A 19,651-nucleotide genomic window follows, 5' to 3' on the forward strand; every position below is an offset into this window, starting at 1 on the left:
TTCCTCTTTCTTCAACATTGTCTCGGCGACAGAGGAGACGTTTTGGCATGGCACAAGATTCTGCCGAAGTGAAATTCTAGTTTTACTTCTTGCAAATTTTTTGATGCAATATTGCAAGACATCTATGTATGTATTCTATGATGACCACATGTGTATTATTTGTAATACATTCATCTAATGGAATATTTTTTTGAAGCAATCTCACGAAGCTTTTATTCAACCCGTCACAATGTTTACAGGGACGAAGGAAAGACCTTCCGGATGGCCTAGCCATACATGCGGAATATATGATGTGGTTATTTTTTTAAAAAACTGGTCAGGCCCATTTGAAGCTGCCTGGAGGCAATGCGTTCATGCAACACAGCAGGCCTAATCTCCCCTGAAAAAAGCAGGGCCTAACCTGGCTGGGCTACCTTGGTGGTGGGTTCCCGCACAACTGGGCTGAAAGTAGCGACAGCCCACTCAGCTCCACCGGACTGGATGGTCCACGACGCGGCAGAATCATTTCGTTCGTTCACTCGGTAACTCGTCGTAACGGACGAACGCCGTGCCGTCGTCCTCTCTCCCCACTTTCACTTCGAGTACACTCCACGCCTTCTCTCTCCGTTCACCCCTCTTTACTCCACCGTCCGTCCCACCCACGGCGTACGTCGTCGGTCGTCACAGCTCAGCCCACGGTACGACACGAGTTGGTGGTGCATCTCCTCTCCCCTCCCACTCCTTCGCCACTTCGCTCCCACCCACTCCGGCCCACGGCCGCGCACCCCTCCTCCCCGGCGCCCCGCCCGCGTCCGCATCCGCCGGCGGTGCGGCGCCATGGCCATCCCCGTCGAGGAGGCCATCGCCGCCCTCTCCACCTTCTCCCTCGAGGTAAAACCCCCGTCCAGGCCCGCTCCTCCCCATCCCCCCGTTCCCAGCTGGCGCCCGATCTGCTCCTCGGGCCCGGGCCAGCAGAAGCGCTGCGCGGGGAAATGCGGTGCTCTGCAGGGGCTTTCCGCTTTCGGCGCTGCGAATTTGACGGTGGTAGCCTCAGCGCTGGCCGTCCTGCTGCTTCAGTTGAACCCCACTAGAGGAGTGTAGAGGCATGCTTTGCTGCCGCAGTTCAACTGTAGTCGAGTGCTGGTCTGCTGTTAGGTGCCCTTTAATTTAGGCTAGGTTGAGTTTCCTTCCAGTTCTATGTAGTTCAAATGTTGGATGAAGTGACTGCTATTTGAGCTGCTTTACATGTGAGTCACTTGTCAACTATTGTTCTTATCGAGCTCATTGTCAGCCTAGTTCCCAGGTTAAGGTAATCTAGTGTCAGTTCCATTGTTTTCGTAGTTCGCGGGTTTGCAATGGCTTGAATTGTGATATGTAGAAGTTCAGTTTGATGGGTTATTGGGAGGCTGTTGTGGACTCTGCATAACCATTTTTGACTTAGGTTAGGCAGTCTGCCAATGTGGCTATTCACTTTACATAGGTAGGAATATGTTGTTGCAGGGTGCAAACTTCAGATTCTTGTGTAATCAATTATGATCTTTTTTGTAGTAATGTTTGCCCTGCTCTGCTTGACCCTGAGTTTCTATTAATTAGTTATATGTTTTAAATTTCAGGACGAGCAGCCAGATGTACAGGGGTTAGCCGTGCTCCTGTCAAGTGAAAGATATGCAACTAATAGTCCTATCGGTATGCGAACGTGATAAATGGCTTTCATCTCATTGATGCTTTCAAGTACTTTGTTATGCACGACTGTGGTGCTGATGCCACTCACAGCCACATCCACAGGACATGAATCTACCCATCCCATTGCATGCCTTGTGATTAATTTTTCATGTTTTCCTGCTCTCGAAGAATCGTTGAACTATCCAACAATTTTCCAGTATTTCAATTAATGTTAAATTGAGTATTGTAATAGAAAATTGCACTTTTATGTTCAGAGTACAGCGATGTTGCTGCTTATCGTCTATCATTAGGGGAAGATACAAAAGCAATCAACCAGCTGGTATGTAACTGCTAGTTTCTTTGCTGTTGCATTGTGCACGATCTTCTCTTTCTGATCAATATATATTCGTTCCCTTTTGGTTGCCAATATTTTTTCTTCAAGTGACGTCCCTGCAAATATCTAATAGCTATGCCATCTTTTGATCTATAACTATTTAGTTCCATTTTTTGGGGGAAATTCTTGTATTTAGGTGAGGTGCATCTGAATAACTGATATATGTACCATTGTACCTCCACTGATCTATATGAAGTATAAAATGTTAACTTAAGAAGCAATCTCAGTCAGTTAGTTCTATACTCTTGCTGCCTAGCCAAAACATCCCCTCTTTACATGGACATTCACTCAAACATGTGCACACATACTTTTTTTCATGGCACCATCATCATACTTGATTCATCGTAGGTATATGCTAGTGTATATACTATCTACCTTTGTCTCATCATGACTACTGTCAACTTTCCATTTACCTGCTATTTTCTCACCACTACATTGATTAACAGTATATCACCACAAGTCCTCGATCACTATCTTCTCTATTACCACTATTATGAACAATAACTGCACTTTCTTTTGTTCCTATTTATTATTGAAAATAATAATAATCACGTAGCCAAGATTCCTGAGTTAAAGGGGTCTCAGCTCTGTACTTAGTCCTAGCAACTGTTGTAGTAATGGTTTAGGTGAATGTACCCTAATGTAATATAAATCACGAGAAAAAAACTTGTAGTTTTAAGGAGCAAAATGGATCTGGAAAGGATTGTATATTTTGGTATATCGTAGCTCAGTTTATTCTAATCCCATTTCCCCTCTTTTGTTCCTTTCTCCTATATATCTTCTTACTGTAAATACGTTTCTTCATGTTGCCTTAACTTGAAAATGCTTACTTACTTTCTCTCTTTCACTGTCTTGTGGATGAACATGAACTGCAGAATACTCTGATTCAAGAGGGAAAGGAAATGGCTTCTTTGCTGTACACATACCGTAGCTGTGTTAAGGCGCTACCTCAGGTTAACTTCTCCTTACTCTGTCCATCCATTTATTTCCATCTAAATAATCGCCACATTATACCATAATGCAGTTGATGTCTCAAAAGAAGTATTGCATTATTCTTTTTCTCTTCCAATTCCACAACATATGGATATTAAAATCACCGGGAATTCTACATTGTTGTTGACAACGTCTGTAACTAATGTTTCTCCTTTAAATCACTGGTAGTTCTGTCATTAATTTGTAAATTTAATCTGCTAGCACACAGCTACTCCCTTTTTCCACTTTCCACGACGGTCAATCAAGATATGTGCAGACTTCTGTTAGTTGTTATGTTGATTGGACCACATCGTCACTGCACTTGGCTCTGATTTGAGCTGATTAGTTTTCTGAAGTTTCATCTTGTGGATTCTGAACCCAAATATCTACCACTGAGCTAATAGCCCGTCGCGCGGGCCTCCCAAAATATTGATTCTTTCCCAATAAACGAAGACTTTTTTCTGTAAATACTGCGTATTTGATTCCATCCAAAAATCAACTTTCCCTCCTATACTGAGTTCCAGTATGGATAAAAATATCATAGGCACGGACACTTCCTTTAAGAAAGCCGTACTCTCATCAGCTTTCAAGTAGATAAAGAAGTTAAGGCTAGTGACAGCAGTATTGGCCTTTGTGAAAGCTTCTCTTCAATATGTTTTATTATGCTTTCTCACTTTTTGATTAGCTTATCTGTTACTTGTGCATTGAGTCTTTTCTCTAATGTTGATATAAGATGGTTCATAGTGCATAATACTCTTAGTGCTGTATAAATTCTTCACCATGAAGTAGTGCATTGAGTCTTTTCTCTAATGTTGATATAAGATGGTTCATAGTGCATAATACTCTTAGTGCTGTATAAATTCTTCACCATGAAGTACATAATTCTCTACTGTAGTCTTGACTGAGTATCATGGACTGTTGAACACTGAATGCAGCTGCCAGATTCAATGAAGCATAGCCAGGCAGATTTGTACCTAGAAACATATCAAGTTCTTGACTTGGAAATGAGTCGTTTACGTGAAATTCAGAGGTGGCAAGCATCTGCTGCTTCAAAGGTAGGACCCCCATTGTGTCTAGTAATTTAGTTCCTTCATCATACTTGTCTCTTATAGAGTACCTGCTTCCATACGGCACTGATGGCTACTTTTCACCAAAGATTCTTATATGTTATTGTTAATGCAAAATTGAGTAAAACCTGTCCGACAACCCCTGGAACTTTCTTGAAATTGAAGTACATATGATGTTTTACATTAGGACAAGTGTCCTGTCATCTTTAGCTACCAATCAACTAGGGTCTGGACCTGTGTCATCGTCACCATCTTTCTTGTGGTACCGTAGTAATGTTTAGCATTTGCCAACAGTGCAAGACCTTCAGAAATATTTCAGCATCATTGCAGATTTTAACAGCATTTTGTTATCTGGTGCAGTTGGCAGCTGATATGCAGAGGTTTTCTAGGCCCGAGAGACTGGTCAATGGACCCACAGTCACTCATTTTTGGTTTGTTCTTTTGCCCTGGTGTCTGTTCTTTATCTTTCTTTTCAAGAAATAATATGATGTCTATGATTATGATTTCACAAATTAAATATCAGCTGGACATTTGTTTACTACTCGAAATAGTAAAACTAGCTGGTTCTAATTGTCAGCCAACGAAACAATACATCTAAACCAGAGGAAAAGCATTCTGGTAACAGTTTCCAGAACTCTGTCTCTGGAGTATCCACTTATAGGTTAGCAGACATGGACGTAGAAATTTCGATGTTACAATTGTGCTGCTATAAATGGGATCTATTTCATCATTCTGGTTCCAGATGAATCGGTGTATGTTTTGACTTCTGATTACTTCGTCAGCCTGTAGAGGGAAAATAGAGCTTCCAAGCTTAACCTAGTTTTGTTAATCTATTTCTTAGAGTAGCATTGTTAAGTCCATGTATTTTCAATTAAGAATCTGGTTTATGGTTTTATTTTTATTTTAATGCAGGTCTATGCTGAAATTGCTTGATGTCCTACTACAGCTTGATCATCTTAAGAATGCAAAAGCAAGTATACCTAATGATTTTTCATGGTACAAGAGGTATATGGTCATGCTTTGACTTTTAATTCCCAGACCACGTACCACAAAATGAAGAAATGAGTTGATGAAGTAAAATTGGTTGATTGCCAATTGATTTTCTCACTATTCAACAGCTGTGAACAAAACTCTCTTTTTGGTAGGGACATAGGCACGTAGGGTAACTAGCAGCAATGAGTTATGGATAGCTGTAGTCCACATTCACCTTCAGTTTAATTAGTCACTACTTGCTTCCAATAAGTAATTGGTACTCCCTCTATCCCATAATATAAGACGTTTTTGGAAGCTAACATAGCTTGCAAATATGTCTTATATTGTGGGACGGAGGGAGTACATGGTAACTTTTCCATGTTTTGCATGTATTCTTTAAGGTGAGGTATGCATTCGCTAGTTTAGAGATCAAATACTCACCCGATTCTACGGGAGTTCTACTAACCTACTGAAGAATAGTGAGCAGATTGCACGAATGGTTGGGACTGCTTGCTTTGAGTGGCAAGTGTAACTGAGTAACTCTTGCAACTTCCAACAGGCTGCAGTTACTGTACCTATATATATTAGCATATCACAAATTTATGATTCTACTCTCAACATAGTTTGGTGCATGCTGTAGTTATTACTGATTAAAAAGAAACCATTTATTAGATCTGCATTAGTTACTTAGGATCAGCCTACCATGGCCAATTTACTATTCAAAGATTAAACTACCTTGCTACCTACCTATAAGAGCATAAACATGTACCAATATTTGCAGAAATTGAATATTTTATGGTACATGCTTTTTTGTTATGATTTATGGCTTTGAAGGTGCATCCATGTTAGTCTTGGTCCACATAGATGCTCCGAGAATTTATTAGTCCTTACACTTTGATGCAGAACATTTACTCAAGTAAGCACCCAGTGGCAGGACACTGACACTATGAGAGAAGAGCTGGATGATCTTCAGGTTGCTGATTTGTCATATCATTGAAAATCTAAGTCACCGTGATCATGGTCATTTCTGCATTATATTATAACATTTTAAGTATTGCTTCGAGAATGGACACTCTTGCACTTTTAGTTAAAGGAATGCACTCTGAGGCCAATACCTCCCATTGAGTTGTTTGCCATAAAATCTATAATGGTGTAACTAATATGATTTTTGCTACTATTTGCAGATTTTTCTGAGCACCAGATGGGCCATCTTGTTAAATTTGCATGCTGAGATGTTTCGGACAAATACGTATCCTACTATCCTGTTTTCTTTCTTAGACATTACTATGTAGTATGTATGCTCAGCAGTAGGAAAATAATGCGCGTTCAAAATATATAGTATCTTTGATACATCTACCAGATCACCACAAGAATTTTGCTGCCCATAGTACAAAGATTTTCGAGCCTTAGGAAAAAGTAAGTCTGCCCATACAAAAAATATATAGGATCTGACTGAGGGAAAATATGTCACCTTTCTTAGAAGATTGTGGGGATGCAGTTCGGCATTTGACGTCGTTGTTTATAAATCATGCACTTGAACAATTTTATGTTGATGTCTGATGGTCATGTACAATTTTAGATGGCTTCTAAATCTGCTTATTATCATGTACCTACTACAACTACTGTTCTTGCGTGTTGCTGTTATTTTCTTTGTCCATGACAGTATGATTCCCTTGACTCAAAGAATAGTGTTGAGGACATTCTACAGGTCCTTATAGTATTCTGTGTGGAGTCATTGGAATTAGACTTTGCTCTTCTTTTCCCTGAGCGTCACACCCTACTTCGTGTCCTCCCAGTTTTGGTTGTTCTAGCAACCTCATCGGAGAAAGAGAGCGAGTCACTCTATAAGAGAGTCAAGATAAACCGTCTTCTCAATATTTTCAAGGTATGATTATCATCTTCTAGCTGTTCTGTTAACCTATTTTTTTAGAAAAAGTTTAATTTATCTATTTGTGCTATTTAGGTTATATTTACCATTTATTTACTTTACCATTTATTTACTATTACTCGTACCTATTTTGCAGAATGATCCAGTTATTCCGGCATTTCCAGATCTGCATTTATCCCCTGCTGCAATGTTGAAGGAATTGTCATCATATTTTCAAAATTTCTCCAGTCAAATTCGTCTTCTTACTCTTCCAGCTCCCCATGAAATTCCTCCTCGTGAGCTACAAGAATATCCTTTCTGCCAAGTCCTCTAATCATGTTTTTGTCAACGGGGCAGGTTGAGGATTCAACAAATGTGACTATTGTCTAAGCAAATCAATATTCCAATTAAAGAATGATATAAAATCAAACTGATTTTTCTTGGGGATGATAAACATCATGAATTAACAAGCTATATAAAGTGGTTAAAAAATGAGCTATATATATTTACATATGGAAAGTACTATCGTGCTTTAAATTCCTTAACTGAACCACTTATCAGAGGCATTACCTGATTCTGAACCACATGGGAACTATAAGAGCTGAGCATGATGACTTCTCTATACGTTTTGCCTCTGCAATGAACCAGGTGATGTTATTATCATTTTGAGTTACCAAAGTAATCATTGTCACAAACATTGTCTCAATCGTTTCTGCTAATTGTCTCAATCGTTTCTGCTAATTGTACTCATTGATTAAACTGATGCAGCACATGTGTTTATTCATGGAGATCTAAATTAGCTTTTTTTTTTTTGGAAAAGAGACTTAATTTCTATAAGCTAATGAAGCTTATTTTAATTTGGTGGGCTGTGAGCTGCATTGATATTGACCTGGACTGTACTTTCAGATGATAACATTGAAGTCATCAGATGGTGCAGACAATGACTGGTCTAGGGATATTAAGGGGAACATGTATGATACTGTTGTGGAAGGCTTCCAGCTTCTTAGTCGATGGACTGGCAGGATCTGGGAACAGTGTGCTTGGAAATTTTCACGCCCTTGCAAAGAGCCACCTATTTCAGATTCTCAACAAGACTCAGCGACATTTTTTGACTACGAAAAGGTCTACCTTTTTGCTTCGCAAGAAGTATTTGTAGCATCCATTTTCTTCTTGTTTGTTTATGCAATATACAACACTCTATTGCATTATTAACTGTCGTGGTCTCTCTCAAACAGATAATATTAGCGGAAATCTTTTGCTATCCATGTTTGTATTTCATAAGCTGTAAGACTGATTTGATTTTTTTTTGTGTTCGTAACTTAAATTTAGTGACTATTTTGCAACTTGCATGCAGGTAGTACGTTGGAACTATACTGCAGAAGAAAGAAGGGCCCTGCTTGAATTAATCGGTTATATAAAGAGTATTGGATTGATGATGCAACATTGTGACACCTTGGTGTCTGAAGCTTTGTGGGAAACAATACATATGGAGGTCCAGGATTTTGTACAGGATAAACTAGATACAATGCTTCGTACATCATTTCGGAAGAAGAAGGACCTTTCTCGGTAATTTGTTCTGCCTCAGCCATCCTTGTATTTACTTTTTATTGAGATTTACCCTCCATAGCTCCAATAGTCTCAGATAGGTTGGTATATCGCTCGCTATGTCGTTGGCAACACATAGTAATTTATTCAGTTTGAGATTGACACATTTTCTCAATGTGATGTTGTCTTTGTCATCTATATTTATTTTTGTGAAATCGTTCTTTCTGAAACGTGACAATACATTAAGGGGAACTTTATAATGTTTTGTTCATTTTTCTTTGCTATTCTTTCAGGATTCTCTCTGATATGCGAACCCTCTCCGCAGATTGGATGGCCAACACCAGCAAGGCAGATCCAGAGCAGCATTCGCTACACCAAGAAACTGAGGAAATGAGGCAAAGCACATTTTACCCGAGACCAGTTGCACCAACAGCTGCACAGGTTTTACAAGCGTTTTAAACGTAAAAAGCAATTATTTGTTAATTGTATGTACTGCTTAGCCCCTGCACCACCTTGTTTACAGTAATAAAGGCTAAATGGTTTAAATTCTCATTCAGCAGGCTAACGGTCTAGCACTTAAGCTGCATTATCAAATAGAGCAGCGTATTTTGAGCATCTACCATATCTGAAACAGTTTAAGGACATGACTAAATACAGCCTATTCAATGTTCTGTGGTTTCTAACATGTGACTCCAGCAGCTCATATTCAAACAATCCCAGATTTGAAGCTTGTAATAGGTGGCTAGGTGGCATTGATTTTATTGAACAACATTATTCTACTCATTTTCATTAGTCTAAAATGGCAAAACTATTGAAGGCTATAATTGTTAAGCTTCATGCACTAGCCAACACAACCAAAAGTTTGAACTGATGGAAATGGCTAGGCAATCCACATATACACTTCAACACCCCCTCTCACGTGTGACGCGGGAAGTCAACACGTGAATAGACTCAGAGTATGGCTCAAGAGGCCTATATATGGACACAAATGGGGGCAGCAACAACTTTTTGGATAACTGCGAAAGTTAGGACTTGAACTCAAGACCTTAGGCTCTGATACCATGTTAAGCTTCATGCACTAGCCAATGCAACCAAAAGTCCGAACTGATGGAAATGGCTAGGCAATCCACATATACACTTGAACAATAATAATGTAATAACCGTTAAGCTTCATGCACTAGCCAATGCAACCAAAAGTCCGAACTGATGGGAATGGCTAGGCAATCCAGATACACACTTCAACACCCCTTCACGTGTGACGCGGGAAGTCAACTCGTGGATAGACTCAGAGGTATGGCTCAAGACGCCTATACATGGCCAAAGGGGGGCAGCAACAATCTTTGGATAAATTGCAGAAGCCAAGACTTGAACTCAAAACCTTGCTCTGATACCATGTTAAGCTTCATGCACTAGCCAACGCAACAAAAAGTCCGAACTGATGGAAAGGGCTAGGTAATCCACGTACACACTTAAACAATAACACCAAATCTACTGACTGAGTCACCGGGTGCTATTTTTTCTAACCAGTTCACTGGAACTTTGAGTTTTCTGGTAACACATGCTAGTTTTCTTTTGTGCTATTGCAGCATACTGTTCTCATGAGGAGATAAAGGGCCAGAATTATAGTTGAGATGTATGTTCATGTATCACTTATCATCACCTCACAAATCTCAAATCATTTCTAGGCAACTTGTGGAGTTAGCAAACACCGCGTTCTAATTTCTGAAGCTTCTTGTGAATATCTAGAGCTGACAGAGGATTGCATATTTAATTTAAGAGCTTCTTTAGAACATCTAGAGTTCACTGTGTTTTTTTGAAAGATGATTTTGATTTTGTAAAGCTCTCTTCACTTCACTGTAAAACTATGCATATTTGATTTTGCACTAACACAAAAGTTATATATAAATGGTTGGTTCTGTTTATTTTTGTACTTCTGTTTCTGATGATTCTGATGTGCAATTTCCAAGTATATGGAATGGGAATCGATTAGAACCCCATTAAAATAAATATAAAATGTTACATTTAGGTCTTTAATTTTCTAATTTTACATCTTGCTGTAGATCTTATTTTTGTTATGTGTTCTAGTTACGAATATTTTGTTCACTCTGCATTTGATTTCTAACTTCTACTTCTGTTATCAAACTTCATACAGATCCATTGTTTGCAATTTCTCATCTGTGAGCTTGTATCTGGTGGTAATCTGAGAAAACCTGGAGGGCTATTTGGGAATAGTAGCTCTGGAATACCTGTGGAAGATCTTAAACAGCTAGAGACGTTTTTCTACAAGCTCAGTTTTTTCTTGCATATTTTGGACTTTACAGGTACCTCTGCGGTCTCAAAATAAGGAATAACAATTCTCATATGCATGCACTTGCTGGTTGCTGCTGTATGTGCATTTCTTGCGCTCAATACCTAATCTATTTTTAATCATCTATGTTGTACTCATGGGGAAATGCATTCAGTTTATTCTAATTCGTTCTATTATTAAAGAGTGCCAATCTAAATTCGGAAATTTTGTATTTAGTATTTTCAACTTTATTTTCCTTTGGATAATGTAATTAACTGTCAACTTTTGTGGACACATGCAGCAACGATTGGTACACTAACTGATCTTGGATTTCTTTGGTTTCGAGAGTTCTACCTGGAATCTTCCCGTGTTATCCAGGTGCATCATTTCACATTGCTTAGTGAAGTACAATGAAATTCAAGATGATAACAACTATTAATAAGAATTTAGATATAGCTTTGAAGTGTCCTGGTGTTAGGATTGCCACATCAAATCTCTTTAAGTGGCAAGTTTATCATTCCTTTTTGTTTCTTTTCCATTGTTTACACCCAAATTAGTTCTGCAAGTTATGTTTGTTTCATGACCAGAATTCTAATTCAATTTGGACATATGTAACTTGGAGAAGCATGGTGAATACTCAACATATGCAAAGAGTCGAGGACACTTGGGCCCTGTTCGGTACCGCTCCGCTCCGCAACTCCGGGAGCGGAGTTGGCGGAGCTGCAGCTTAAAACGGAGGAGTTGCTGTTTCCCCGCTCCGCAGACTCCGGGAGCGGGTGATTACCGAACAGGGCCTTAATGTAGGATATCATATGATACGCTTGTAACTGTGTTATTTGAGATCACACATATAAGATTCATTACAAATGAGGTAGCAATACATTGATCTTTGTTCACAAATTCTACTCCCCCCGTTCCATAATTTTTGTCATGCTTTTAGTTCAAATTGAACTAAAACACGACAAGAATTATGGAACGGAGGGAGTACTTATTACAGGATTGAAGATGGTAGCGTAGCACTTCCTATAGAGTTTTAGGGTGGGTGGGGGGGGGGGGCTGGTTGGTTAGGCTTAACTTTGGCTTACAAGCTAAAAGATCACCTATTTATGTGCTTTTGTCTTTGTCTTTTGGCTCTTGACTGTGCTGTGTTTTCGTGTTCTAGTTTGCCTTCTGAGGATAATACTATCCTGTCTGTCGGGAAATACTATGAAAGCGTTTCGGTCCATATTAACTCTACATACTAAATCATGTTTAACTAGTTGCAGCTAGCCGAGTTGCCACTCCACAATTTTATTTATACAGCTTATGGTCATGCACTGTTTATACTAACTTTGGTGTTGATGACAGTTTCCAATCGAATGTTCCCTCCCCTGGATGCTGGTGGATCATGTCATTGAATCTCAAGATGCTGGCCTTCTTGAAAGCATTTTGATACCACTTGACCTCTACAATGACTCTGCTCAACATGCACTAACTTATCTCAAACAGAGATTTCTCTATGACGAAATTGAAGCTGAGGTGAGCAATTACAATTATGGCGTTAGCCCTTTTTCAGTTTGCGTTGCTATGCCGAGTGTTGGTTGTTTTTCATCTCTTGACTGAATATCAGCGTCTTCAACTCCTGTCATTGCATTCATGCTTTTTGATGGAGGGTAGAGGAGCTGAAGAATCTGTGCTGTTTTACCCCTTTGTTTAATAACCATTTGAAGACGGTTTCAAATTTCTGCTATCACATCTTGTCCCTTCTCATTGCTCTCTTCCTCCCTTCTCACAACATCTATCTATAAAAAAGTCTACTAAGGCAAACTCATGATTCTTATATGGTGTTGTTATCTATACTGGATGACGTGCTAATATTTTATATGGTGTTATGAACATGTTTGCTTATATTGCCAGTCATTTGAGATATTCTCATTTACCACAAGGATTTCTTGTCTTTTACCAGTCTAATCACAAGTGCAGTCATTCTTACAAAGTTTGTGGAATGAGCTAAATTGGTTATATGTTGTTCTCGTTATCACTTGCTGGTGTAACTATTCGGACACACATTGTGTAATTATGTCATGTCCATTCCTCAGAAACAACTATAGTGTTTCTACTGCATTTTAATTTTCAGTAATTTTACTGCGAAAATACCAAAGGTGAACATTGTTCCACGCGCACACACGTGAATAGTAAAATTGAAAAAAGTAGGAAAATAAAAAATCTGAAATTTTGAGGTATCAAACTTGGTCGACTGGCCTACTCACACGTGAATTTTCATGAAGAAATGACACACATGGTATTCTCAGCGAAGAAAACAAATCGGACCTTACTATTACTTCAAACAGCAATATTTTTTATAGCATTGATTTTGACTTTTTTGCCTAGAATACCACGGATGCCATTTCTTGGTGAAAATTCACGTGTGAGTAGGCCAGTTGACCAAGTTTGATACCCTAAAATTCAGAATTTTAAGATTTCTTCTAGTTTTTTTTTCTGATTTTACTGTTCATAACCGGTGCACATGGTTCCACATGGAACCATGTTCCAAAAATTCCTGTCCATTATTGCTTCAAATTATAAAATAACTACATGCATGAGTGTATGTTCACCATTGGTGTAATACCAGAGCCCATTTCGGTTCATCTTCGAGCTGCTTGCTTATACAGTTATGAACTTTGGGAAATTGACATGTTTAGGCAAAAGGTTGTTGCTATGGGCTGGAAGTTCCTGAAACATTATAATTAATCTTCCTGTTTTGCATTTGTAAAGCATCTTACTGGTGTTTCTTTTGCACTGATTTGCAGGTCGATCTTTCCTTTGATCTTCTGGTTCAGAAGCTTAATGAGGTCATCTTTACATATTATAAGAGTTGTGCAGCAAGGTATGAACCTTCTCTTTTCAGTTTTACCTGTGCACTGATTTACCTGGAATGCATTTTTTTGTCTGTGCTGATCCATCTCCCTCCCTCATATGCAGTACTCTTCTTGATAGTTCATTTACCTATGCATGTGATGATGGTGAGAAGTACTTTGTCAAACCCTTGAGATTTGATGCAATTTTCAAGCTAAGAAGAGTCATGGTAAGGGTTTATTTGATATGGTTTATGTTGAGGCTTTTCGGTATCTATTGGTCAATAGCAGCTGTTCATGTAATTATTACTCCCTCCGTTCCAAAATAGATGACCCAACTTTGTACTAAAGTTAGTACAAAGTTGAGTCATCTATTTTAGAACGGAGGGAGTAGTATTTATGAACCACATACCTTTTTTTCAGTCTTCTAAATGTTGGATCCTTGATTTCTAGTCAGTTAATTAGAACAGTTTTTAATACTAACAAACTGTAGAAATATACTTTTCTACATTTTGAGAGCCACATCAATATCTCCTTGTTTCCAAATTTGTGTTTTACACTGGTAGTATACACTCATGAGAGAAACTGCACATATTATAAGGGTACTAGTGCCAAGGGTGCTGTGTTAAATGCCATACGGAGTTTTTTATTTTATCATATTTGGTATGCCTGCCGCACTATCTATATTGTGATTTCTTGAATTTGCATGCACAATCAAGATTTGGTGGGGTTACCTTTCAATTACCCTTTACAGCTGTGCTTTCAGCTTCTAAACTAGCATTTGGTGTTTGATTTTTGGTTCGTCCTTTGTCTTTGAGACATGAACGCAAAACCATCTGGTTTCATGCTCAGTTCATCTGCCTACATGTCAATCTCTATTCATTTCAGGCTACTATCCATACCAAATCTTTCTTTACCGTGTTCCAGTGTTCCTGAAACATTTCATTTCACGTCTCAGATCTTAGGGAGGACAATTGACTTAAGAAGTCTAATTACTCAGAGAATGAACAAACTGTTCCGAGAAAATATCGATTTCCTACTGGAGCGCTTTGAATATGGAGATCTATGCGGTGTTGTAGTAAGATTCTTTTATCTTTTGTTCAGACAATCTATCATGTGTTCAATTATATTTTCTTAAGCAATTTACATGTTTATTCTGGCCAATCACTGTTTGGAACTTTGGCTCGTTTGTCTTCTCAATTAGGAACTACAACAACTACTGGATATTTTGGAGCTTACACATCAGTCAATATCAAGATTTCTTGAACTGGATTCTTACTCTCTTATGATTAGTGAAATGCAAGAGAACCTTTCACTGGTTTCTTATTCGAGTCGCATCTCTTCTCAGGTTTGGGCTACTTCCATGCTTATTTTGATGTGTAATATGACTTAGTAATGAGATTGAATTTCAATATGCCTGGTAGTCATGACCTGTATTTCTTTTTCTTGTATTAGCTTGTTCTTTCTCTGGTTGGAGAATTCACTAGTTTCTGTTGTGTAATTCTTCGTCTGTGCAACTAGTGAACAATGTATTATTGTGGGCAGTTGCACATGAAAGACAAAACCTTTATGCTTTTGCTGGGAATTCACAGTATCAGTAGTGATGCTACAATATGATATATTGATATGCATTTCTATGTCTATTCCTGCAAAAAAATGCTTGTTCATTTATCCAGTTAAAGTTTTATCTAAATTTGACAATTTTTCTGATCGGCCCAGATATGGAATGAGATGCAAACAGATTTCTTGCCCAATTTCATCCTGTGTAATACTACACAACGGTTTGTGAGATCATTAAAAGGAGCTCATCACTCTTCTCAGCGATCAGATGCTTCTACTGGGAAACCTTACTTCTACTGTGGATCGCATGTAAGCACCTGCTAGGAATCTGCCACTTGCGATTTCCAGTACCTGTCACTGAATATGCCACTTGTCATTTCCAGTATTTTTTACTTATGAATATGCAAGTGCTACACATAGTTAAATCTTGGAGTTATATAACATGAAGTTCTGATGAAAAAATGAAAGCATCATGGACTAATGAGCAACTCTGGGAGTAAGGCAGATTTAAAGTTACTAGCGGATACCCCACGCGTTGCTGCGGAAGTTGGTTGATAAAAATTTGGGTTGGTAACATGAGAACAAAAAATTAAAATACATAGGAGTTATTATATTTTATTATGTGTGGTTGTAACAATATTTGTTGAATATAAATAGAATAATTTGATGGAAAATATTTTCCCATGCATGGTTAAATGTTAAATGTTGTGGTGGGTCTTTTCCCATGCATGATTGCATGTTGAAGTGGGCCTTACCCATTCATAATTGTATGGTGAGGTGGCATACTTGCATGTTGAGATAAATAAGTTAGTGGGGATGACTCTTACATATATAGGATTTGGATAGCTGGGATATTACTATATATAACAGTACAATTTGCAAGATATGACATCATTGCATCTCAGACTTCATGACGTTTTCCTTTTCACTCATCCAAAATGTGTTACCATGTTTACCTCAACATGATATCCACCAGAGACCTTAATCACTATAGCTGCACTCTCATTGTCTTTGTAGGATTTGACAATGGCATACCAGGGTCTTGCTGGTCTGTACCGTGACTTCTTTGGGATCCCTCACATGTTTGCAGTTGTTAAACTTCTTGGTTCCAGATCATTACCTGGTATTATCCGTGCTTTACTGGATCATATATCAAGTAAGGTGAGTGTATAACTGTTAGCTAACTTTAAGGTAACATGTCCTCAAGGCACAGTATCCTAACAAGCCAAAGTAAAATTACTGTATAAAAATATGCTTGAGTGCTTGGCTGCATCTCTGATAACTGAAATACTAGGAAGGCAGACCTAGGAGACAACATGAAGTTTACTAAGTACTCCCTCCGTTCCATATTAGTTGTCGCTCAAATGGATGTATCTACTGAAATACGTCTGCTAGATACATCCGTTTCAGCGACAACTAATATGGAACGGAGGGAGTACTATTTTTTTGGACTAGATACTAAGTGACTAATAATTTGCTCTTCCTGTTCAGATAACAGCTATGGTGCCAAAAGTAACAGGATTGCAAGAAGCACTGCCAAAGTCTATTGGACTTCTTTCGTTTGATGGTGGTATATCAGGTAACATGTTAGCTGGTGGCAATCAGAGTTCCAAATCCCAACAGGAATGGGCTCCCATACTGGCTTTCTGCAAATACCCGCATGAAACATAACATAGTGGGTGCTGCATAATTACTCAAAGAACCATCCTAGGTGTTGGTGCTACTTTTGGGTGATTATCATTTATCACCCCACATTTATGTACAGTTGCCCAGTCTGTTCTGCTTGAGCTTATCTTACAAGGGAAACTAAGCTTCTGTAGAAGTTTCATTTTAGATGATGTACTAGTTATGATATCGTATCTCCTAAAGAACAAAAGACTACATAAGTGAACAGAGGACTACCTAAACATCATAGTTTTTCATGCTGCTAATTTGGTACATTGTCAGTGTGGTTCTAAAGTGGTAGAATCAAATTCTAACTTATAAGTCCATATTGTTTTCTAGCATTGGATGGTTCTGGACCATACAAGTTTTTGGCAGGTTCCTTAATTAGTCAAACTCCTTATTTATGAATAGCATGCTGCATGTATTGTAGGCTGCCAGAAGATAATTCATGAAATATTGACATGGGAAGCGAAATTAGATGTGAAAGTTGAAGTTCTTCATGACCTTAAGGAAATTGGAAGTGCTTTGTATTGGATGAGCCTTCTGGACATTGTTTTGGTGAGCCTATTTCCGTAGGCAAATTTTTTTATTTTCCATGATTGTCAAATTGTAGGTTTACTATTCTGCGTTATGCTTTCATTGTCCTGCTTGAGCTTTTACACTGCTTATACATGTTAATGTTCTTTGTCCATTCCACTGTCTGTTAAGTTGTTTGGTTTATATAAACACATCGGTCTGCATTCTTTCTGATGTAAGCAGATGTCATTCAGTTGTAGGTGTTTTTTTTTTGTCTGTCACTTTTTCTGTCCCTCCTGTTTTATAATGTTGTAAAATATTCCATTTATCTTACTGGTCCATATTTGGTTCTCCAACAGAGACAAATCGACACTACACAGTTCATGCAATCAGCTCCATGGCTGGGATTGGTACCAGGAAATGATGGGCAAGTGAAGCATGCCTACTCTGATAATACTCCATTTACCACACTGCTCAGTGCTGCCACCAGTGCAGTTGCATCGAGTCCTGCATGCGCAAATCCATCTTCATATTTTGTCATGTCAAAGCAGGCTGAAGCTGCTAGTAAGTCCATATTAAATGATGTTTTTTTGCTTGTTATCTTTCAGAAAAAACGATAAAGTTTGTGGACGCTTACCCTCCAGATTAGGCATCTCAATTTGTAGAGCTGGTGTTTCTTGTAATGAAATCAATAGTGCTAGTTAGGTCTTCGCTTGGATGGGTTCAGAACAGGTGGGGCTCACCCTAATCCTATCTGAAAAGTAAAATTTGGTCTAAATCAAACCCCTCCCGCCCCATCCAAGTGGAGCCTTAAAGCATGCAAATCTGTGTTTTTCTTATCTACTGCTTTTACCATGTTACGAGTTTGGATTAAACTTCTCTTTGCAATAGGCCTATTGTACAAGTCAAATCTCAACTCAGGGAGCGTGCTGGAGTACGCTCTTGCTTTCACAAGTGCTGCCCTGGATAGACATTACAGCAAATGGAGTGCAACTCCAAAGACAGGTTTCATTGACATAACCACATCGAAGGACTTCTATCGTGTTTTTAGTGGTCTTCAGTATGTAAGTAAACTCTGTTGTGCCCATCATCTACAGCTTTTTAGCTGCAGCTTCTGAATGTTTATTCCACCTATTTAAAAAATAACTGCATAGATAACAAATCACATCTCTCCGTAGCCTCTACCTTATACCGATTGCTCTTTTTTCTGGCTTTAGCAGTTCTACTCCCTCTGCCATGGCATAAAACTTCAGAGCTATTGATGAATTTCTTTCATGATTGCAGCATAGTTTTAGTGCCTCATCCTTTTGCAGTGACTGAACAAGTAGATTTTTGCTTCTTATCTTATCCAGAGCTACTTGGAAGATAGCATGACCAATCCTTCAAAGAAACGAGAAATGTTGGGCGACTCTGTAGCATGGGCTGGTTGTACTATCATGTACTTACTGGGGCAGCAGCTGCATTTCGAGCTTTTCGATTTCTCCTACCAATTTCTCAACGTGGCAGAAATAGAAACCGCAACGGTTTCACTTTACCAACCTGCGGATAGGAGCAAAAGCCCAAATATCTTCCAAGTCAGATCACTTCCTACTTTCCCAGTCTGAAGTTAAAGACACTCAATATTTTATCTCAGTCGATTTTGGAGATTCACATTGCTTTTGCTTATGGTGTTTGCGAGAAGGGCTACGAGGTCATCCTTGAAGCGATGAGGAAGGCTAGGAGGCTGAACAACCACGTGTTCTCCATGTTGAGAGCGCGGTGCCCCCTCGAGGACAAGGTTGCGTGTGCCATCAAGCCGAGTGGGGCGCCCCTTCACCGCATGAAGTTTGGCAACACAGTTTCTGCATTCGAGACATTGCCACAGAGAGCGAACTCGTAGTTACCAGGCGGATGTGTGTGTGTTTTTCTTTCTTTCTAGTCTTATCTCGTATGTATGTGAGCTCATGTATTTGTGTGGTTATGGACCTAATGTATATATACTTCTATGTAACTGTAGTCATTAACGCTGAACCCAGACTGTTTAGTAAAATAGTGTATCTTATGGATCCAAATTGCAATTTGAGCCTAATAATAGCTGTTGATATCCTAATAAGTGACGTTCCAAAGGACATGCGAGCAATATGTTATTACTTGTATATATCTGTATAGTACTTTAACCCATAGCTGCAAGCATATGTTCTAAAGTGGCAATTAAATAGTACTCCCTCCGTAAATAAACTAATATAAGAGCGTTCAGATTACTACTTTAGTGATCTAAACACTCTTATATTAGCTTACAGAGGGAGTACGAAGCATCAGAGGTGCGCCGCTCTCTGATCGCCTCCGGCCAGC

General features: G+C 38.9%; 1 protein-coding gene across 1 annotated transcript; it reads left to right on the top strand.

Moving 5' to 3' along the window:
• Positions 1-626: 626 nt before the first annotated feature.
• Positions 627-19,428, top strand: LOC123088122 (protein PIR). Its single transcript, XM_044510284.1, has 30 exons — positions 627-870; positions 1,593-1,665; positions 1,917-1,981; positions 2,911-2,988; positions 3,943-4,062; positions 4,435-4,505; positions 4,987-5,079; positions 5,950-6,019; positions 6,231-6,295; positions 6,736-6,931; positions 7,071-7,222; positions 7,468-7,561; positions 7,820-8,035; positions 8,268-8,479; positions 8,752-8,899; positions 10,611-10,779; positions 11,047-11,123; positions 12,093-12,263; positions 13,535-13,611; positions 13,707-13,809; positions 14,538-14,657; positions 14,784-14,927; positions 15,299-15,448; positions 16,157-16,300; positions 16,631-16,718; positions 17,235-17,362; positions 17,680-17,884; positions 18,212-18,384; positions 18,673-18,894; positions 19,002-19,428. Exons 1-30 carry the CDS (start codon positions 817-819, stop codon positions 19,197-19,199), a joined length of 3,876 nt encoding a protein of 1,291 aa, XP_044366219.1. The 5' UTR covers positions 627-816; the 3' UTR covers positions 19,200-19,428.
• The last annotated feature ends 223 nt before the right edge of the window (positions 19,429-19,651 follow it).

Source organism: Triticum aestivum, chromosome 4A, assembly GCF_018294505.1.
Source record: "Triticum aestivum cultivar Chinese Spring chromosome 4A, IWGSC CS RefSeq v2.1, whole genome shotgun sequence".
Lineage (NCBI taxonomy): Eukaryota > Viridiplantae > Streptophyta > Magnoliopsida > Poales > Poaceae > Triticum > Triticum aestivum.